The 23,324-nt window shown below is 43.6% G+C and overlaps 1 protein-coding gene across 2 annotated transcripts in view; it reads right to left on the bottom strand.

Annotated features, from left to right (window-relative positions):
- FRMPD4 (FERM and PDZ domain containing 4) overlaps positions 1–23,324 on the bottom strand; it is a 722,630-nt gene that overhangs the window by 5,565 nt on the left and 693,741 nt on the right. For both annotated transcript variants that reach the window (XM_063953505.1, XM_063953504.1), the window contains exons 9-17: positions 22,483–22,614; positions 12,574–12,693; positions 12,073–12,209; positions 9,255–9,381; positions 6,319–6,408; positions 5,746–5,928; positions 3,285–3,420; positions 2,087–3,127; positions 540–1,793 (exon numbers count right to left, since the gene is read on the bottom strand). In XM_063953505.1, coding sequence (XP_063809575.1) covers positions 540–1,793; positions 2,087–3,127; positions 3,285–3,420; positions 5,746–5,928; positions 6,319–6,408; positions 9,255–9,381; positions 12,073–12,209; positions 12,574–12,693; positions 22,483–22,614 — 3,220 coding nt within the window. The remainder of the gene's footprint in view (positions 1–539; positions 1,794–2,086; positions 3,128–3,284; positions 3,421–5,745; positions 5,929–6,318; positions 6,409–9,254; positions 9,382–12,072; positions 12,210–12,573; positions 12,694–22,482; positions 22,615–23,324) is intronic.

The following is a 23,324-nucleotide window of genomic DNA, read 5'->3' as shown; positions in this document are numbered from 1 at the left end:
GTATCCATAAAATAGGCATTTCCAGACAGTAACCATGTGATCACATGGAACCATTCCATCTCATGGGAGTGGGCACGTGAGCTGACTTCTATGTACAGTGTATGGGCAGAAATGGGCCACTTGTTTCAGACAGACAAGACATCAATGAGGACTTCTCTGACCGTGGATGTAGAGACAGTGGCCAGGCCAGCCTTCCACTTGCAGACACATAATAATCACCATATACAGGCATGAACTAGTGAGTAGGCTGCTGCCGCCAAAAGGAATAGCAACCACTTGTGCGTTCGACTCAGGTATCAGTATATCATACTTCTACTATGTTTATTCTGTACTTGAATGTATTTTTGGATGAAATATGTTTTATGTCTTTTCAATTTTTTTAAATAAATAAAATAGTATATTTATACAGGTTTTACATTTGACATATTTACACACATTAAGTGGTGAAATGATAAAAAGTATGCGTAAATACTTATAAATTTAATTTCTTCCTACAGAGTAAAAAAAAATCTCAGATATGAAAACAATTAGTGATGTACCTGTGGTTTCTTTAATCTTGGAAGTCCGATGACATCCTTCTCTCAAGGTTCCAAACAATGGGTCTGCATTCACTGACGTATGTGCACCAGTTCCACTTGTCCTGTGACTAGTGGTGTCACCTTGTTGATGCAGTTCTGAATATGATGCCCCATGATTTGTTAGCATAGTCTGTCTTTCATCTGAGCTTAGATAACTCCCACTCTTTACTGATGCATCAGAGAGAATACGTTTAACATCAGAAGTACACAGTGGAGACTCAACAGGAGTCGCGCATGAGCTGCTACCTGTACTGCAGCCTGCATCCACAGAAGAGCACTGGGAACTTTGAAGAGAAAAATGTCCTTCGCTTTGAAACGATGACATGTTCTTGGCGATGTGGTACTCACAAATCCTATTTATGCTCTGTTCTGTGTCTACTAGCTTAGAAATATGTTCTGCAGATGTATTATCAACTTCAGAGTCACCACTTTCTTTGGAAGAAGAAATGAAAGCTGCATTGGGAATAAAAATATCCTCTTGTTTAGAAAGAGCATTTTCAGCGTGTACATCATCCTTGCCATCAGTTTCCATTTTTCCTAGCCCAGATAGCCTTGGCAGCGTCTTAACATACACTGTACCGGCTGGTACTTTCTCTAGTGCTCCCTTCTCAGTGGTGTTATACCATCTTTGATTGTCTTTCCGAAAAGAAGTTCTTTCCAAATTAAAATTACTTAGGTGCTGACAGTCCTTTGGAGGAAGTGTTTCAAATTTTGCTTTTAATTCGCCATCAGTTTCTGGTCGTTTACCTACTTGCTTTTTAACTGTAACGTTTACATCAAAGTGCGTTTTTGTTTCTGTATCAGGCTTATTTTTCCTTTTGCAAGCATACACCAAAGATTCCATTTGTGTTTTGTTAAAGTAGTCACTGACCGATTTTGTCTCCATGGTTTCTGGCTCCATTTCTATGTTATCAGAATGAAGCATTTGTTTTGAAGGCACAGCTTTTGATTGAAGTTCCATGGCCTGTCGATTTGTTAAAGAAGATGAGAGTCTTACAGATATACATCCAGTTTGGTTCTTCGCTAAAGACATGTCAGTCTGTTCTGCCATCAGACTCTGATGGCCATCACTGCTCTGCATCATTGCATGGGATGTGTTTTCTGTTTGTTTCTGTGCCGAAGCCAGTTCTGAACTCTCTGTCATTTCCGAGGAGTTAGTTTCATTGCCAGAATCCGAGGAAGACTCAGGACTGTATGCCCTCAGCATTGTTACACCTGTGAGCCACAAAAAGAAAGAAGCATGTTAGTGAATGTTGCACTTCATTACGGTAATATTTTGGATATGATCTACACAGTCTAACACCATGTGTAACCATACCTTTTTTTAATAACTTTTATATGAAAACTCAAAAATCATAAAATTAACGGCAGGTCCAATGGATAAAATAAAAGGTGGTTTGGATATGAAGAATTGTAACACAAATACAAAAATAAAAATATGATGGATCAAAGGGATGACATGATGGGTGTTGTATGCTAATGAATAAACGTCACAATGGTGAAAGAACCTGAGGTGTCATCAGCTTGGCTTTCTTCTGAGACAGCCAAATCTTGCATCGCTTGAAGATTTGAAACCACTGCATCTTCTAGGGTTGGTTCACTTTTTTCATCTGCACTGGTTGGAACAGCATCAATAAGAGACACCGGAATGTCATCATTAGACATACTGACAGCAGAAGCAGATGGACCCTGACAGTCCTCTTCATCAGAGCTGTCTCTGAATCCAGGAGGAGGAGCAGCAATAGCCATATTCAAAGAATGCAACAAGAAATCATCTTCATTGTCATCCCCTTCTGGTGGTGGAAGTGAGGTCAGATCAATGATATCATCGCTGGATCCTGACATGCTAAGAATATCTTTTCTATTATCTTCTGGCACGATAGCATCTTCTTCGCAACTTGCCTCATCCTCATCCTCAACATCGTCTGTCGTTTCAGAATAACAAATATCATGTAATAGAGGCTCTTCAATCCCTTCGGCATTTCCAAAAATTTTACTCTCAGATATATTTGCATAAACCGCATTAGCAGCAAAATGGATGCTTTCAGCATCCGATGTCAAGTCTAAGTCTTTAATGTCATTGGCATTATTTAAGTAAATTACATTTTGTTTGTCTAACATGTCAGGGCTTTCATCCATCAGTCTTTCATAGCCAAGTGTCTGTGGGTTTATGGGATCCAGGTCGTGATTGCCAAATATAAAAGACACTTTTGCACTCCTGGGAGAATCTTGTGCTATGCTAGAGTGGTCCAGTCCAGAGTAAGATACCAATGATGTCTGGCTTACACTGAGGCTGTTTTCTAAATCTATATGGTCACACTGTTTGGTTAACTGCTGATCAAGTTCTCCTGAATTAAATGCAGACTCTATGTACAAACTCCGACGGTCATTATGACATAGCGGACTATCGGAAATATCAACATTTCGTTGTTTCAAGTCTGTATATATTTGTTGCACTTCCTGATTTTCTTCATAAGCAAAGATGGTTGATTTGGGTAAGTAATTCCAATCACAATCATGATAGTTAAGTTTAGTTCGTATTTCATTTCCTGAAGGGGAAAAAAATAATATTTAACAATGATTATTTCCACTTTATTTTTATTAATAAACTATGAAGCATTCTACAAATAAATGATGCTTATATGTTAATATTTACTTAACAAAATAGCCAACTTATAATATGTTAAAGGAAAAAAAAACAAGTACCTGCTTCTCTGTTGGCTGTATTTTTATTTGCCACATTAAAAATTGAACGTCTTGAATCGACCAAGAGTCGGTAATAACCTGCTGTTAAGCAGGCTAGATTCATAGCATCAGATGATTCCATAAGCAGCGTTATAGGCTGTAGAAAGAAAATAGATATTAACATCTAGAACACAGACTAGATTATTCTATGGTGAAATATAAATATCTTTCCATGATTTCATCCAATGTAAAAGCTGATTCAATAAAATGTCGCAGGAGATCCAGCAGCCCCCCCCCCCCCCCCCCCCCCAAACCGCCCTCCCCCTAAATCACCCATACCAAGAACTCTTCACTCACAAATTGCTAAGTTTCCATTTCTGAGGTTTAAACTCGAGGTTGCTCCTATCAAAACTGATCAACATGAGGCAGGGCAAAAACTAAGGCTGAAGGATGATCCCAATTGGCTGTCCAGGAATCTTCTACCTGCACAAGCTGGTAGCAAGGTGGAAGTGATCCAACTGGATTTGATCTGATCTGACAACCCACGTGTGTGGCCAGAATGATTTATGTGAGAGAGGATCTGTCCAGAATTGTTGGCTTAGTTATTATCCGAAGTTTCTAACTATTATTATCATATTTGAGTCCTTCAGTTTACAGTGATAACTTGACCCTTTACTCCTGTATCTGAGTTTAACACATTATTCTCTTCTCATACTATGTTTTAGCAGTTTTCTATTGTTAGATTGTTAACATCATGAATTGCAATGCTGATAGTCTATATTATGTTAGTGGATATATGAATGTACTTGTACACACTATTTCTACAATCAGTTTCAACATTTACTGTAGAAAAAGATATTAAATATGTTAAAGCTGGTATGATGTTATTTAAATTTATTGGAGCATTCATTAGGTACATATCACACTATGCTACAGGCATGCTTTCAAAATTAATGACATAGCCACAGAGCTAGAAGATCAAATCTAGCACCCAGACAATTAACAACAGTCTCCTTTGTAAGCCAATACTTTTATGGCTTCATGAGTGGGGGACAAACAATTAGAAGGGTTTGTCCAAAAGTATATTTATATCAAATGACTGGACAGTTTCTTTCCCATTTACACACCTTACTCTGTCCGTGACGATCTTATATTTGCTATTGACAGGGGTCTCCTTTATTATTTTCTAACTAGCGTTGTGCCTAAATACTGGAGAGCTCCAGGAATCTCCAACAGAAGTTCTGTGGGTTAAGGAAGGTACTTTATTATGGGTCCTTGTAAAGAGATCGGGATATCCTGAATTGTCTATGATAAATATTGTTGCTTTATCCTGGTGTTTTCTTGGTTGGTATCAAGTGGTTCCACTTTCCAATTTTAGTATTTTATTTTAATGCTAATTAATTTGTTTTATTATTTTATTTATTATCTCTTGTTAATTTAAGTTAGATTATATCATAGGTTCTCAAACTCGGTCCTCAGGACCCTACACAGTGCATGTTTTGCAGGTAACCCAGCAGGTGCACAGGTGTATTAATTACTCACTGGCACATTTTAAGAGTTCCAAAGATGGAGCTAATTATTTCACTTGTGATTCTGTGAGGAGACCTGCAAAACATGCACTGTGTGGGGTCCTGAGGACCGAGTTTGAGAACCTGTGGATTATATACATGCTAGCGGTTTTCATATTTAATATTGTTGGTAGGTGTGCAGCCTAACTCATAAATAGTAAACACAAAGCCCAATGATGAGTATAAGTGACGCACTAGAGGAACTATGCTAAAATATGTATCCAGTGATAAACAATTCTAGATATTGTAATATGCATATTAGAGATGCCCTATGATGTTAACATTTTACATGGATTTTTATAAGTTAAAATGCTATATCAACAATTAATAATAAACTAGCAAAATATTTTTACATTGTTTTTGACATACAGAATACCTGGGTTGAAAATAAAAAAAAATGAAATAAAGTGGATTAAAATGATATACACTGTATCAGGAGTATTAGGAGAATGGATGTTTAATGCTACCAATAGGATCTTTATGTTGAATATCTGCCAGGACTCTATTGAATTCCAAACACAGTTTTATGAAGTGTCTTCCCAGATATTTAAGGTTTCCCAAAGTAACCAGGAGGATCCAGTACTGCTTATAGATGGATCAGAATATTTTCTAAAGAGAACACACTAATCTTTATTTGAATTTAATTTATTCCCAGAAAGTCTCTGGCTACATTTCAACCATGGTGAATTTAAGTTTATGATGACGTCACAATTACAATAGTGTTGATGTCCCCCACTTTTTTTCCTGTGCCCTTTTTTTGTTATTAAAAAAATCTCACAAGATTACACAATAACTAGCCTAATGTCAAGGTTTGCACAGAAGAAATCCACTAACAGATACTCTCTTGGGAACAATTCAATTAGTGAAAAAAATGGTTATTTTAAAAGGCAGAACCTGAAAACAATGGTACTTACTTTCACATCAAGAACATGAAGCTCCACTCGAACTGTAACATCATCTTCTGTATACATTTCTATCAGATTGACGTGGCTGAAATCTGCCAGCAGTGCTACTAGGTTGGTTTTTGTGTTGATTACATGGCTGATGCCATATCTTGGCCCAGCTAACAAGGTAACATCTGAATGTTTTTCTCCCTGCTGTAAGTAGAAGGAAATAAAAGGGTTACATTTTTCCTAGTTCGCTGCTGGCCAATCTAAGGCAAGATTAAAAATAAATTGCACCACCGGTAGTAAACATTATAAATGCATTTGTTGATTAAATGAATATGGATAGGTAAATGCATTTAAATTTAAATCAATGAAGCAACATGTATATTTGATCAGCTGTGAAATTCAATCATTTCCATGTCTACTTGTTCAGGGAGACGTGGGAAATTGCCCAGGAAAATATTGGTGACGCTTTTACTAGCTTTCACAATTAATTTTACATTGATTATTTCTGCAATCCTTTTATTGCAGTCATAGATTATAGACAGACTGAAAATATGAATACTATTTATATAAAATACTGCATAAAATAGTACTTACAATCAATTTTGCTTTAAATACACGTCCACCATATAAGCGCAAGTCACTAAGAAACTTCAGATAGTGCACTTTGGCTTGTAGAGCAGACAGCTGTAAAGATAAGCGAAAGGATATAATCTCATTATATAAGTAAACTTTAAGTTAAATTAATGGCAATATTACATTTTCTGCTTAATAGTATTTAACATAATCCATCATTATTTTGAGGATGTTTAAGGCTAAAGAGAAATAAGGAGAACTTTAATGCAAAACAAGAGAATATATATAAGTAGGAGAGAAAGTGCAGAAAAGTCAATAGAACACATTCAGGGATAATAGTGAGTCACATGCTGCTGCGGCAGCTTTAGCGTCTCTTGCTGTAGTCACGCCTGTGACTATATGCTAATGCTAGTATCAGCCTTTCCGCTGGTGTACAGGCATGCATCTGAATGTACAAGGACTGGGATGCCTATCTTCAGACAGTGTGATACAGATTGGTGAGTCTTTAGTTTCCAACATCGGTCCCTTGTACCAGCCCTATGGCAGATGCAGCTTTTCCATCTGAGTGTGTTCTCAAATGTGAGCAATTAAGTGTCTCAGTATCAGGGCCGGATTAAGGTTTGTGGGGGCCCCATGGCAACAAATTTGTGGGGCCCCCACACACTGTCCTCACAACTGCAAAAAAAACATCGGAGTAGGAGTACAGCACTTACCTGTCTCCTCTCCATCCTCCTCGGCAGCTGAGCTGTGGCTTTACTGCTGCGGCCGCCGAGGCGCTTCACTCACGGCAGTGTGAAGTCTCGCGAGATAATGTAAAATCTCCTAAGATTTCACACTGCAGTGAGTGAAGCTCCTCGGCGGCCTCAGCTGTAATGGAACGTCTCAGCTGCCGAGGAGGACGGAGAGGAGACAGGTAAATGCTGTACTCCTACTCCAATGTTTTTTGCAGTTGTGAGGACAGTGTGTGGGGGCCTCGGGACGACTGCCCCTTCCGCCCCGCAGTTAATCCGGCTCTGCTCAGTATGCAAATGCAGGGCTGGTGTTAGGGTGTTCAGTGTCCCCACCTGCAAACTATAAATTTGTTGCTCCCTCCCATACTTTACAAAGGGACAGCAAGCGGCTGAGGTGCATGGTCACACAAGGAAGAGGGATGGCCACAAAATAGTACCTCCATCTCAAATCATTCCACACTGTAGCACAATCTTATTCACAATACACTGCAAGTAGTGCCCCTGATTAATATTACCCCACATAGTATTGTCTCTTATTCACGTTACTTTACACATTAGTGCCCCTTATGCATGTTACGCCACATAGTAATGCACCGTACCCACTTTACAATACACAGTATTCCCCTAATACATGTTACGCCAAACAGTGGTGCCCTTTATATACAATGCAACAGCAGTAGTGCCCCATATACACATAATGCTCAGAGTAGTAGTGCCCCTTACACATATAATGCCCATAGCAGTATTGCCTCTTATACATAATGCCCACAGTAGTAGCACTGCTTATACACATAATGGCAACAGTAGTAGCGCCCCTTACACTTAATGCCGTTTATACACATAATGCCCACAGTAGTAGACATCTCTCCCAACACATACTCAGGCTCCTTTGCTGCTGCACACCATTACGCTCCACTCCATAGGGCTGGTGCAAGTCTTGATGGTGTGACCAATGGTGCGCCATCTCAAGAAGCTGCAAGTGGCTGTCTCAGTTTTTAGAATATTGCCCACAGCATTAGCATAAGAAGCAGGTGAGACTGTGGCAATAGAGACCGCCACAGCTGTGTCTGTGTCTGACTCTGAATCAGTACCATTATGAGTCACTTACTTACCCTTCTACATCCCTCAAATCTTCCCCATATTTTTTTACTTTTCCAGTTTACCAATCCTTTCTAGTTCCCTTTATAACATTTTATAAATTCTGTAACTCAAGCAATATAGAAACAATACAAACTAGTTTATTATGTTTGAAAATGTGTTTTACAGTATGTACCCTTTAGAATTTGACATGCTAATCACATTCTTGTCTGCATTATCTAGAAATAAAAAATGCAAATAGGAAACACACAGGTGAGGTTATATGTAATTGCCTGCGAGCTGTCAGCGATTTAGCCACTACATTTAGAGCAGTCACCTTAAATCTAGCAGTAAATCTAGTATAAATCTAGTATATCGCCAGCATATCACATCTAGTGTATCTGCAACTCACAGGCTATTGCATATATCATTGGAGAGCTATATCCTGTAGCTTTGTAAGCATGAGCCTACTGCATGCATAATTCTTACGTTTGTAGTGGGTAGTTTCAGTTTAATATTGCAGAGAAAAAGAAACAACCTTCAGCATTCAGCGAATAACTCCCAGACAGCAGATGCTTGCAAAGTATCATAGGAAATGTAGTTTGAGTGCCCAGAACTGTTGTGATAGCATAGTAGGCCCTTGGAAAAGCAATGCTCTGGGGCCCCTACACACTCATTCACAGGAATCTATTAGAAAAATTATAACATGCAGTCCTTCACCATCTCTACACATGCTTCCATACAGCGAATGGCTGTCAGCACTCTGATTGGTGGATAGTTCCAGCAATCTGCCATTCTCTGTCTGGCTGCAGGCTAGGAGGCAGGTAGAAAATGCGGTCTTGCTGCTCTAATTGTGTGACCACCACCCGCCCCTGCTCAGAAGCCCCTAGAATTGTGGGGCCCTGGGCAGGTGACCAGTATGCCTATACGTTATGATGGCCCTGGGAGTTCCAAAGGTTGCATAGAACTATTTCTATGTAAATATTGCAGAACAAGAGATTTCAATTGGTTTTAAAGTGCAAACATGCCCAGATTAAATGGTTGAAGAAAGGATTAATGCTTTACTTACTTTTGGAAGTGAATCTCATACATTGTGTGTATTATACTGTGTTTCCTTATATTTTACTTCCTGTGGTGTAACCAATTTACCTTTTTGCCTGCAGGGACCAGGTTTTGATTAGCTTTGACAAGGTGTGACAGCGCTTTCTTTATATTCTTTTCCTTCATGCTTTGTAATACGGCAGACGGAAGGAAAGTCTCCAATCCCCATTCTTTTCTGCAGTAAGAACAGCATTTGTTTATTTGTTGTATTTATGCCTACTGTACATTCATTTGCAATTCAGAAGGTTTTCCAAATTACCCACTGTTAGCATAATGGTAACCGGTGCCATTTTTCTGCAGCTGGCAAGGCGTGCCATCGCATGGGGCAGCTGCCACGATACTTTTGCTTGCTCCCGGTGCTCCCCCTCCTCCCCGTCATGAGTACTTTGCTCGGGAAGGGGGGGTGTTTTGCGTAATGATACGATTGCGTCATTTCACGAAACTCCACCCTGAGTGGAGTACTAATGACGGGGAGGAGGGGGAGCAGGGGACCAACTGGCGGGTGGGAGGAGGATGCAGGCAGGCGGGCGCTGTAAACACCCCTGACAATGAGCACTACACAGCACTGGCTACTAGCATTACACAGCCCTGGCAACCAGCATTACAAAGCCCTGGCAACTAGCATTACACACCCCTGAGCCCTGACAATGACCACTACATACCCCTGGCAACTAGCATTACACACCCCTAGCAACCAGCATTACACCCCCCCCCCCCGAGCCATGACAACGAGCATTACTCCTGGCAACAAGCATTACACTCCCCTGGCAACGATCATGACACCCATTCCCAGAGCACGAAACCCCTGGCAACCAGCATGGATACCAAATCATGAAACCCCTGGCAATGAACATGACACCCAGCGCGTGAAACCCTTGGCAACGAGCAGGTAATTTAAACATAATTAGAAGCTTTACTGTAGGGCATAATGTATCAAGGGCATTCCAGTGTGTGGCACAATATGGTACATGGGGCATTACTGGGTGTGGCTTAATATGGTGGAATTTGTTTTTTTTTCCCTGTGGTGGCCGTGATCTGTTGGTGCAGGGTCAAAAACTGAGGTGTAAGGTAGTCTTTTCAGGTGAGACCACGCCAATTTTAGAGAGACAATGCCCATTTTTGCGAGGCAATGCCCCTTTTCATGTCAATGGGGGGAGGGGCGTATTTTTAAATCTTGCACTGGGAGCCAATTTGGCTAGACAGCCCTGATGGTAATTACTAAACAGCTACTTTCAACCACTATTAGACACAAAGGTGATTATATAAATCGATGAACAATCCACAACTGTACCCCCTCTGTAACTGGAAATTGTTTTTCACTAACCATAAATTCCAGATTGATCATAAAGATCTATGTATTATTGACAAAATAGAACTTTTGGGGGTTTTATCCCTATTTGGAGGAGGGAGTGATGAGATACTGTATATTTTCTCTGGTTGTCACTGGTTGCTGTACAAAGGCAAGATTTTAAGTAAATTAGCCAGTACAAAATACTTATAACATCATGTCTGGAATGCTGGCATTAAGGTCTAGAGTTGGAGGTGTGATTGACCAACTGCATACCTGCCTACTTATGAAAACTAGTTTCAGGGAGATTATACTGTAGTCTGTAGTAGAGTGCCTTGCACAAAGCGTGGCGTGCTGTGGAGGCATGTCATAATCCATATATGGGCATGTTTAAGATGTAATGCTTGTTGCAGAATATTTCTATGTAACTTCAATAGCAATATATTTTGGGAGAATTTTGTAATCATTAGTACTAACATTGCTGCCTGCAATACTGGATTTATTTGCATCTATTCACTTTGATATTTCTTTTCTTCTCATGCAGCACAATATACATGATGAATGTGATGCCTATGCAATAAATTCCAAATGCAATTTGACCTTGTGTGAATTCTTACCTTAATGATCATCTTTTGGTAAAATTGAATTTGAAAACGTTTTTGTATTGTCCTTTTTGTTTAACTAAAGATTACTAATGAAACATTCCACAGCTCACACACCCTAGCAGCAGCAGACACTGAGATATGAATCACAGTTCACAGGTGTCAGGCAAGATGTACTGCTAGGGATCCTACAAATTTAGCTAACAGTCGACGGCAGAGGCTGCTGAGCCTGGACAGAACCATGCTGCACCGCAGATGGGGAAGATGTAACATGTGCAGAGAGAGTTAGATTTGGGTGGGGTTTGTTCAAACTGAAATCTAAATTGCTTTGTAAAAATAAAGCAACATTTGTGGGCCACATGCAAAAGCAGCCAGTATTTACCCTGCATGCTAAAATAATTAATGTATGTGCACGTCTTTCATTGCAACATGGTTTGTTCCAGATACTTTTTTTTACTTTGCTTCCAACTTAGAATCAATCCCATATTGTGCAGCTTTACAGAAATTATATCAATTACTTACTGTACATCGGAAGCCCATTTGCGGCTTCTCTAATCCGCCTCTTGCACTCAAAGACGCACATTGGTTGCACTATTGAACATGAGCAACCATATGGAACTGCGTACACAAACGTAACTGCAGGCTGAGACACCCCCCCAAAAAGATTGTGACCCGTCTGCATTTAACTCATCCACCCCCACCCCCACCCCCACCCCTCTTTCATTACATCCCACAAATGCTCATTGTCAATCACTCTGTGACCCAATCCTTACTACCATCGCTAATCAAACTTGGCTAGTGTGCAGTGCACAAATAAATAAAAAAATGCTCAAATCCACAGCTCTGAATCAGTCCTATGGTCAGGAGTTTATCTTCTGGACTCCGGGCTGTAAGGCAGAAATACTAACCACAATGCTAGTTACAAAATATAAAGTAGTGTGTAGCATAATGTAATAGGATTCCCAAATATACTTACTCAACGTATTTCAGAGAGATTTTCTGTGTTTGCTTAGTGGTGACTGTTGCAATGTACATTTGTAGCGCTGCTAGTCTCAGTGCAATATCATATTTCAGCTCTGGTCCAAATCTTTCTTGAACAACATCATTGCAACTCTGTAACCAACCAGCAGATGGTGTATCAGGCTCACATTCCCACAGTCCAGCATACATGATTTTAAAACGAACGAGCTTAACAGTGAAGCAGCGTATTACATTTAATTCTGATTTGTATTTTAAACAAAGACATGTAAGAAATCATAATCTCATATTTATCTAGAAACAGTCCTATAAATGCACTAATCAAAGAAAACTCCAAAATGTTTGGCAAATGAAAAATCAATTTGAAACAACAAACCTTGTTAATTTGTTTGTAACTAATGACTAATAAAATAAAAAAAATAAGAACATATTACCCTTTCTAAATCCAAATCACATCAGTTCTGTATCATATGCTAATGTAGAGAAGATTAGCTCTTACCTGCACGTATAAATATTCAAAGGCAACTGGATCCCTGCGGAGTAAATCAATTGGATCCTTTGGAACAAAACTGATTCTAAACAGGCATCTCATCATGTGCGAGCTGGGCCTCTGAGTCACCTAGATACAATGACAAATTGAGCTGAATTCTTTTTCTAGTAATTAAGCTTTACAATGTACATTTGATCAACTATGATTTATTCCTAAAATTCTCTTGTAGGAAGAACTATTCTGGGTTCCAGTAGTGTAATTATGAACTTATATTTTCTTATACAGACGTGTCTTCCTACACTGTTTATACACTATATGCAGGAGCCTGAGATGCTCCGAGACTACTAGCCTACCGCAGGTCTGCCATCAGAAATTGTGGGGCCCAGGACTGCCAGAATAGGCAGGGACTCCCATCCCCAACTCCCCATCACCTTACACTCCCTCTGCATATTGGAGCTTGCGGACTGACAGCCAATCAAGAGTTGCTGCTGCGGCTGATCCTGATTGGCTGCCGGTCTGTGAGGTCCGACTGGCTTGTGGCCAGCTCCAAATTCCGCCGGCATCCCTCAATGGCAGTCTGTGGTGTGCTGCAATCCACACTGCTGCCATGTGTGCCCCCTTGGGGCCAGGACTAAAGTCCCGGCAGTATTCCCCTGATGGCTGCCCTGGCGTACCATACTTTTCTTAAAATTATGCATATGCATAGCAGAATCAGCGGACAGCCTCTCAGAGTGAGCTTTACAAACATACAAAGTAAACTGAATAACCCCTTGCGCTATTTAATTAGAGGCAACATGACACGAATACACTCAATAAAATAATTATAAGATAATTTTAATATCTAAAAAATCAATCATGTATAGGTTACATAGACATAATCATAAAAAATTGAGTTAATTAGTATGCGCATACAAGTAAAAAAGCTGAATGTTAAACCTACTAATTGAGCATAAGAGGTGGATCATATAGCTACTAGTGACCACATAGGGCTAATTCAATAATCATAAGTTGACAATGTCCTTAATTTTTGTTCTCGGAATATGACAGTCCCATTAGATGTGCTCATAAATAATTCATGATTGATTATCATGTGGTGTGATAAAAATAAATATGGAGCTTTTGTTTACGTATATACCAATATATGAGTTTAACCAATTGCTCATAAGGATGAATAGTTCTTTACATGTGGAAAAGATATCCAGAATAAATGGAGGAAATTTATATATCACCCGGGGCTTGGTGCACAGCAAGCACCTGTAGAAGAAAGCTCCCGTCTTCCACAGTCCGTAAGTGGCGTCCTCCGTCTCTCACTGTGTCTGGCTCTGATACACACACCTTGGATCGCTTGGAGAGAGAGATGTGTTGGTCCGGCTCCCGGAGCTCTGCGCACCGCAGGCGCTGATCAGTTGATTTTGCTCCCGTCTTCAAGCCGCCGCATATAGCGTCCTCCCGTCTCCCGTTTGTCAATCTCGAGCAGTGCTGCACATCAATGTGGATCTATAAACAATGTCCACTGGGTCACCTAGGGCACCTTCTCTGACGCGTTTCGCTTCTAATAGAAGCTTCCTCATAGAGTCTATGAGGAAGCTTCAATTAGAAGCGAAACGCGTCAGAGAAGGTGCCCTAGGTGACCCAGTGGACATTGTTTATAGATCCACATTGATGTGCAGCACTGCTCGAGATTGACAAACGGGAGACGGGAGGACGCTATATGCGGCGGCTTGAAGACGGGAGCAAAATCAACTGATCAGCGCCTGCGGTGCGCAGAGCTCCGGGAGCCGGACCAACACCTCTCTCTCTCCAAGCGATCCAAGGTGTGTGTATGAGAGCCAGACACAGTGAGAGACGGAGGACGCCACTTACGGACTGTGGAAGACGGGAGCTTTCTTCTACAGGTGCTTGCTGTGCACCAAGCCCCGGGTGATATATAAATTTCCTCCATTTATTCTGGATATCTTTTTCCACATGTAAAGAACTATTCATCCTTATGAGCAATTGGTTAAACTCATATATTGGTATATACCTAAACAAAAGCTCCATATTTATTTTTATCACACCACATGATAATCAATCATGAAATATTTATGAGCACATCTAATGGGACTGTCATATTCCGAGAACAAAAATTAAGGACATTGTCAACTTATGATTATTGAATTAGCCCTATGTGGTCACTAGTAGCTATATGATCCACCTCTTATGCTCAATTAGTAGGTTTAACATTCAGCTTTTTTACTTGTATGCGCATACTAATTAACTCAATTTTTTATGATTATGTCTATGTAACCTATACATGATTGATTTTTTAGATATTAAAATTATCTTATAATTATTTTATTGAGTGTATTCATGTCATGTTGCCTCTAATTAAATAGCGCAAGGGGTTATTCAGTTTGTTTTTGGTACACCTGGTTTCAATCAGGTGAGATTGTGTTGGCCATATCCACAGGCCACTATACCCTGCTTGCGGCTATCTAGATTGCATGAGTTGTGAGAGCAAGTTTTGATTTTGTTGTGTGGAGTGGGTGTTATTACAGATATAAACACCCATCCGCAACTGTTCAAATTTAACCAATATTATTAGCGCCTGACATTAGTACTAGTATTTTAAACATACAAAGTAGCAGATGAAGCACATCAGAACTTGGTGTAAGAAAAAGCCACAGCCGAGTGCATAGGCGCTATTTTATGTTCAGACTCAGTCACACACAGATGTACAAATGTGCCACATCAAATTGATAAGATAGAATATTTCCAAAAAAAGACACTTGTTGAGACTAAGCTGCCCATGACCTGAAGCGCCGAGAGGGGGTATTTGCCGCTACTGAAGCCAGTATATAAGGACTAATCTGTATATTCAACTTTATTGCAAGTCAAATGTTGCCATCATTCACTTGCATACAACATTCTAAACTTAAATAAGATCAGCAGCGACTACTGCAGCCATGTAAATAAAAAATACAAGGATGGTAGTCCAAATGGTATGCAAAAAATTTAATTTATTGAATTTGTATTCTTTCGATGGGAACTTGGTAATAATAAAGTGTGAAATGGACTGTCCCAGTCTAATGAGGAGACAAATCTAGATACACTGTTAGCATAATATTGTGCTTGTAAAACATTGAGACCAATGAGCCAATCATGGGAACATGTCTAGTTTGTGGGTACCTAAGAGGCTATTTGGAACTTTCATCCATTAATTGACCAAAAGATTTGAGACCTTTCAGTACAGACCTTCCATTTCCAAATTATGAAGGGGTTTGCCCTACTGAAAGCCACAATAAAATCAAGCATGGACTGCTCTTACAGGACCAATTTGTACATTGGAATTTGGGAATGTACCTAAATCTGTGCAATGCAAAAATAGATTTGCACAAAATATTTTGAGGGAATTTTTTTCCCAATCGCAAAATAGTATACCCCTTGTAAATTTCACTGTTGGTTGTTTTGTAATTCTGGCTGGGGAAAACTCTCTGGAAGTTTTCACATAGAGATCATCAGTGAAGAAACCTGTTCATGAAGCTCTTCTATGACACCTCAGGGAAGTGTTTCTAATAGTTGCCAAATGTTTGGCCTGGCAGTAGCATGAAAAGGAAGCACCATTTAAATGTTGGAACTGATCTTCAATAGTTAAATCAATGTAAAGCTTTGCCAATTACACATTTTAATTTATTAAACAAAACTGTTAGTTCATCAATAGCACATGCTCCTATTCCAGCAAGGAACCACAGAAATAACATAAAACATATACAATGTAGAGTATAGCTTAATAAATATCGAAGTCCTTGTTTATAATTGGTAGCAGCAACGGTAAGTAACTGCATCTACAGTACATTCATGTAGGTATGATTTATTGACGTTTAGACATTAACTTATAAATAACTGATGTGCCTGTTTTCAATTGAGCAAAGGTTTGCTGGGCCGAACATATTACCCATTTTCACCCTCTTAGGAGTCGAAGTTTTAAAAATCCCTGCTTAGTGAGTGGCTGCAAATAACTGTCACAGTTTCCAGACCAACCAGAAGGTCACATGTTCCAGGTCTCCCAGCAGGTGCATTGGGAGGGGTCACCAACTGTCTCATTTTCTAGAGCACAATGGTGATGCATTGCAAATGACAGACATACATTTTGCTACATAACTCCAAAACAAAGCAACCGATTGCAACACCAATATAATTCTGCAAATCTATGGGCCAAGACCTTTAATTTGGTATATGATGTGCCCTGCTCAGACAATGGCATCATAGAAATACTGTAAATCACTGATAAAAGTCTTCCTTCCAGGGCCGGCGCTACCATTAGGCAGCTTTAGGCAGCTGCCTATGGGCGCCGGCACTTGGAGGGCGGTGCTGAGTGGAGTGCAGTACAGTATGTCACAGGATGTGCGCTGTGAGGGATGCGAGGCGCCTGCTCCCTGTTCACCTGGTGTTGGATGTCAGGGTCCTGTCCCCACCTCTCCCTCCTGCATGATCGCTCGCTCTCCCCCTTCCATGCTGCTGCGATGACCAGGGAGAAGATCCGCTCCCTACCTACACTGACAAGCAGAGGTGTCGGCGGATTTACAGGAGGAGCGAGCCGGCGGGTAGATCAGCACAGTCCGCAAAGCAGCTCTCCCTGCTCTGCTACTATACGGCTGCCGCAGCCTGCGCCTGTCACGCAGCGGCGCCGGCAGCATGAAGAGGTGCTTCCCCCTCCCTGACTCCTTACTGAATGGGCAGTGACTGTCCCCCCACTCGCCTGCATGTAGCTTCCCGCTGCCGCTTCTGTCACTGCGTATTACAGGCAGCGGCGCCGGCATCATGCAGAGCGGCTCCCGCGGCCCGCCTCCTCCATCTCTGTCCCTCTGCCCTGCCTCTAGTCTATGGCTCCTGTCCTAACTGCTGCTGCCGGCTGCCTCAGTCACTGCCTGTCACAGTGTATTACAGGCAGCGGCGCTGGCAGCATGAACAGGCCTTCTCTCCCTGCGACAGACGCAGGCAGGGCCCCGCACGGCCAAACCCCCCCCCCTCCCCCTCCCCCCTCCCCCCTCCCTTTCTTTACTTAATTTCTCCTCCCTCCTGCCCTGTCAAACTAGTTGACAGATAGGCAGCAGCACCACCCCCTCTTCTTCCCTTCTCTCTAAAGCCACTGCAGTCTTCAGCACTGCCTCCCCCCCTTTCTCCCCCCCCCCCCTCTTTTTCTTCTCTCCCCTCACAGGAGTGGAGCGTAACGGCGTCCAGCAGAAGAGGAGCCTATGCAGAAAGAGGAGGGCCATCAAGAACAGGAGTGGAAAAGGCAGAAGAAGCACACTGCTGCAGAAAAAAGGTAAGTTTTTTTTATTGCAAACAATTTGGGTTATAGAAAATCGTAATGGGTGGGGTGAGGTGAAGTGGGGTACAGATGTAATCACGCATGTTGTGGCTATATCTAGGTGCATTTGTGCCTCGTTTGCCACGACCGCGTGCGCATCTTAGATTTAGATGTGCACTCACCCCATTCACAGTGAATGAGGCGGCAAAAGACGCAGTCCGGCGCGGCTAGGTGTGGGCGCGCCTAGCCGCACCAGGAGGGCATGTCCCGCCAGCATGTAGCCACGATGAGTGTGGCTAAATCTGTATATGTGTAGATTTAATTTAAAATATGAATTATAATATTATATTAATTATGATTATTGCAATCATTAATTATGATATAAACATATGATTTTGTCCATTGTAGGTATTGTCGCACAGTGAGGACCTTCTCTGGCTGTCCGATTGGAGTCAAGTGAGGTAAACTTAAATTTTTTAATGCTGTTTCCCACTGTCTGTCACCCACTGCTACTCCGCAGCGTCACCCTCTGCCCGCCATCTCCCGCTGCCTCTCCCCGGCCTTCACCCTCTCCCCGTCACCTCTCTACTTTCACCCACTGACTCTCACCCTTTCCCTGTAACCCACTGACTCTCCCCCTCTACCCATCACCTCTCTCTCCTGTCACCCACAGGCCGTCACCATCTCTCCGTCACCCTCTCTACCTGTCACCCGCTGACTTGTCCCTGTCACCCTTTCAGTGGCCATCACCTCTCTCTCTCCTATCACCCACTGACTTTCACCATCTCCCCATCACCTTCTACCTGTCACCCACTGACTCTCACCCTCTCCAAACCACCTCTCGTCCCTGTCACTCTCTCCATGCCACCCACTGCCTTTCTCTGGCATCACCCTCTATCCGTCTTCCACTGCCTCTCCCAGTCATAAACATATTATGTTGTGCATTGTAGGTATTGTAGCACGGTGAGGACCTTCACTCGTTGTCCGGTTGGAGTCAAGTGATTGTGAGGTAAGCTTACATATCTTTATTGTTTTCCACAGCCTCTCACTCACCGCCTCTCCGCAGTGCCACCCTCTGGCCATCATCTCCTGCTGCCTCTCTCCTCCTGTCACACTCTCCCTTTCACCCACTGACTCTCACCATCTCCTCGTCACCTCTCGCTCCTGTCACCCACTGACTCTCACCATCTCCCCATCACTTTCTCCTCTGTCACCTTCTGTCACCCACTGATTCTCACCCTTTCCCTGTCACCCTTTCCCTGTCACCCACTGACTCTTACCCTCTCACTGATACCAACTTACTCTCACCATCTCCCCGTCACCTCTCTCTCCTGTCACCTACTGACTCTCACTATCTCCCCATCACCTCTCTTCTGTCACCCTTTCCCTGTTACCCAGTGACTCTTGCCCTCTACCAGTTACCCTCTCCCGGTCACCCACTGACTTTCACCCATCACCATCTCCCCATCACCCTTTCTCTCTTTTTTTACCCTCTCCTTGTCACCTTCTACCTTTCAGTGTCACCTTCCACCTCTCACTGTCACCCATTGTCTGTCTGCAGCGTCACCCTCGTCATGTCTCCCACTGACTCACGGCTGTCCCCCTTTACCTCTCCACAGTGTCACCCACAGCCTGTCACCCTCTACATTTCCCTGCTGTCACCCTCAATCCAACTTCATCTCCTACTACCTATCCCCGCCACAAACTGCTTTTCTTTGGGGACACCATCTATATGCCAAGGAGTGCCTGCCTCCATAGGAGACCTGTGTGGCTGTGCTGTGTAATCGGGTAGTGTCTCTGTCTCTCCCACTTGCTCCTCTCCCTCTCTCTCTGACACTCTTTATCTCTTCCTGACAAAGTCTCTCTCTCCCTGACAAAGTCTCTCTCTCCCTGACACTCTCCCTCTCCCCCTGGCACTGTTTCCCTCTCTCTCTCTCCCTGACACGGTCTCCCTCTCTCTCTCCCTGACACGGTCTCCCTCTCTCTCTCCCTGACACTGTTTCCCTCTCTCTCTCCCTGACACTGTTTCCCTCTCTCTCTCCCTGACACTGTCTCCCTCTCTCTCTCTCCCTGACACGGTCTCCCTTTCTCTCCCTGACACATGTCTCTCTCCCTCTTTCTATCCTTGACACTCTCCCGACCGTGGTCTCGCCTCAATTTGTCCCTGTAGTTCCGCCTCCTTCTTCTGGTGGCTCCGCCCCCAGGGGCGCCAAACTCAGGCTCTGACTCCCCCCCCCCCCCCCAACCTATAAATGTTCTGACGCCCTTGCTGACAAGTTGTGTAAGGAGAAGAGCTGATAGAGGACGGGGGCGGCACCTTCACCCGGGATGGCAAGATTTACAGCAGCGGCCAGTACTTCTCCAACCACCGGCTGATCGCTCAGCAAGGTCTGCAAAGCAGGGAGGCGCTCTCCCTGTTCTGCTACCTTGCTGATGTGCACTGTAGCTGCCGCAGCCTCTGCCCTTCACTGAATGTCAGGCAGTGGGTAGCGGCACCAGCAGCATGAAGAGCGCGTCCTGCCTCTCCCCCTCTCTCGATGACCGTGCCCGGTGAAACTAAAGGGGGTCTAGGTGTGCACCGGGCTGGGACCACCCATTGGCCATATCACAGAAATTTTAAATATACTTCCGCTGTCACCGCCCGCCCTGTCAAATCCAGGAGGAGACTAGCAGATCTGAGTCCCGTCCCGAGCTCCGCCTCCCCATTGCGCTGCTTTAAGTCCACGGGTAGCTGCTTGGTGTGACATGATGATGTCACACCAAGAGCAAAGCCTGACCCTCCCCCTGCAAAGACTAACCGAGGAGGAGTGGCACGCAATAACTAGGAGGTGGAGAAGAGAGACCCACGTGTGACAGCTGCCTGTCCCTTAAGTGGAGAGGAGGCACTGCTTCAGCCTTTATCAGGTAAGTGACAGTCGGGGGCTCTCTGCGTAGCATATAGACTACATATTAAGTTTAATTTTCAGAAATCCCACACATAGATTTAAAGCATTTGTTTATTCTAATAGAGCTATATTTTTTTAATGTTACACATACACACGTATATTTATATACACATAATTTTAAATAAAATTCCACAGAAGGCATATGTCAGGAAAAGTATATCTTAGGTACACAGATTACTGCATCCTATGTACACATGCCCCCACCCTCCCATTGACTCCCAGTCAGCGTCCCGAACCTCACCGTCCCTCTAACCCCATCAGCGTCCCTACCCTCACCCTCCCTCTAACTCCCTGTCATCGCCCCTGCCCTCACCCTCCTTCTAACCCCCATCAGCAGCCCTACCCTCACCTTCCCTCTAACCCCCCTCAGTGTCCCTACCCTCACCCTCCCTCTGTCTCCCCCTCAGCATCCGTGCTCTCACCCTCCCTCTAACCCCCCTCAGCGTCCCTACCCTCAGTGTCCCTACCCTCACCCTCCCTCTAACCCCCCTCAGCGTCCCTGCCCTCACCCTCCTTCTAATCCCCCTCAGCGGTATCATCACCCTCCCTCTAACCCCCGTTAGCGTCCCTACCCTCACCCCCCCTCTAACTCCCCCTCAGCATCCCTGCCCTCACCCTCCCTCTAACTCCCCCTCAGTGTCCCTACCCCCACCCTCCCTCTAACCCCCCTCAGTGTCCCTACCCTCACCGTCCCTCTAACCCCCCTCAGTATCCCTACCCTCACCCTCCCTCTGTCTCCCCCTCAGCGTCCCTGCCCTCACCCTCCCTCTAATCCCCCTCAGCGTCCCTATCCTCACCCTCCCTCTAACCCCCGTTAGCGTCCCTACCCTCACCCCCCCTCTAACTCCCCCTCAGCGTCCCTTCCCTCACCCTCCCTCTAACCCCCCTCAGTGTCCCTACCCTCACCCTCCCTCTAACCCCCCTCAGTGTCCCTAGCCTCACCGTCCCTCTAACCCCCCTCAGTGTCCCTACCCTCACCCTCCCACTGTCTCCCCCTCTGCGTCCCTGCCCTCACCTTCCATCTAACCCCCTCAGTGTTCCTACCCTCACCCTCCCTCTAACCCCCCTCAGCGTCCCTGCCCTCACCCTCCCACTAACTCCCCCTCAGCCTCCCTGACCTCACCCTCCCTTTAACCCCCCTCAGCCCCCCTACCCTCACCCTCCCTCTAATCCCCCTCAGCGTCCCTATCCTCACCCTCCCTCTAACTCCCTGTCCTCGCCCCTACCCTCGCCCTCCCTCTAACCCCCCCTCAGCATCCCCGCCCTCACCTTCCCTCTAACTCCCCCTCAGCGTCCCTGCCCTCACCCTTCCTCTTACTCCCCCTCAGCTTCCCTGCTCTGCCCCTTCCTTGTGAGACCACACCCACTTTTTTGCAGCACGCTGTCCCTTTATGAGTTAAGGGAGGGTGCAAAATGATAGTTTGCAGTGCTGCTTCTTTATCAGGCGGTGGCTGTGGAACCTATAAGTTGGCGCCCCCACACTTTTTCACCTAAGGGACTGTGTATTTAGGATGGGGGGGGGGGGGGGTGTCCCCGAAGATTTGCCTAGGGAGCTGAGGATCCTTGCACCGGCCCTGCTTCCTTCTGCTACTAATATATAGATTATCGATACAGTATAAAAAAAAGGATTCTGTAACATATTGTTCTCATCCTATTTATAATGGACAAATACAATGAATAAACCTGGGTTAGTGTCTCCTGCTCATGTAACAAAAGAAGTTTGGTTCCAGCTCCTTCAGTTCTTTGCTCCAGCATCAAGGAAAAGTGTTCAATGCACTTTATTGAAAGCTTTTCTTGGAGTGTTAATATAACATCCTGTAAGAATATAAGAATACTTTAGTTCCAGACAATCACATACACATCGTTTTACTGTACCTACTGTACTATCAAAATCTATCTTTCAGTCTAGCCTTACCATTATATCTATTTTCATTCAGCTGATTTACTGAAACATTTCCTGGGGTATAGATAAGGGAATACAAATAACAATAGGTTGAGATCTAGGACGTATTTATTTTAATACTTTAATATTTGTCTAAAAAGCAGAATCTACTACTGCTACTGCTATCATTCGCATGCTGGGGGCCGGCCAGCACATGGCAAGACCGCCCAGCATGCAAATGGCTGCCCAGCAATGCGATCACAATTCAGAGGCATTGCCCCCCCTGCCTAACTATTCCGCACATATCTGATCAAAACTCAGCAAATGTCCAGCAGTATAAACTGCCCACATGTATAGATTGCTGTACCTGTGTATAATGCCCACATGTATATACTGCTGCATCTATAATGCTCACATATATATATATATATATACACTGCTGTACCTGTGTATATAATGCACACATGTATATAGTACTGCTGCACCTGTGTATATAATGCACACATGTATATACTGCTGCACCTGTGTATAATGCTCACATATATATATATATATATATATATACACACACTGCTGCACCTGTGTATATAATGCACACATGTATATACTGCTGCACCTGTGTATATAATGCACACAGGTATAT

The sequence above is a fragment of the Pseudophryne corroboree genome, chromosome 2, assembly GCF_028390025.1.
Source record: "Pseudophryne corroboree isolate aPseCor3 chromosome 2, aPseCor3.hap2, whole genome shotgun sequence".
In the NCBI taxonomy this organism is placed as follows: domain Eukaryota; kingdom Metazoa; phylum Chordata; class Amphibia; order Anura; family Myobatrachidae; genus Pseudophryne; species Pseudophryne corroboree.
Note: the sequence above shows the minus strand (reverse complement) of the source record. Positions and strands in the feature narration are given on the sequence as shown.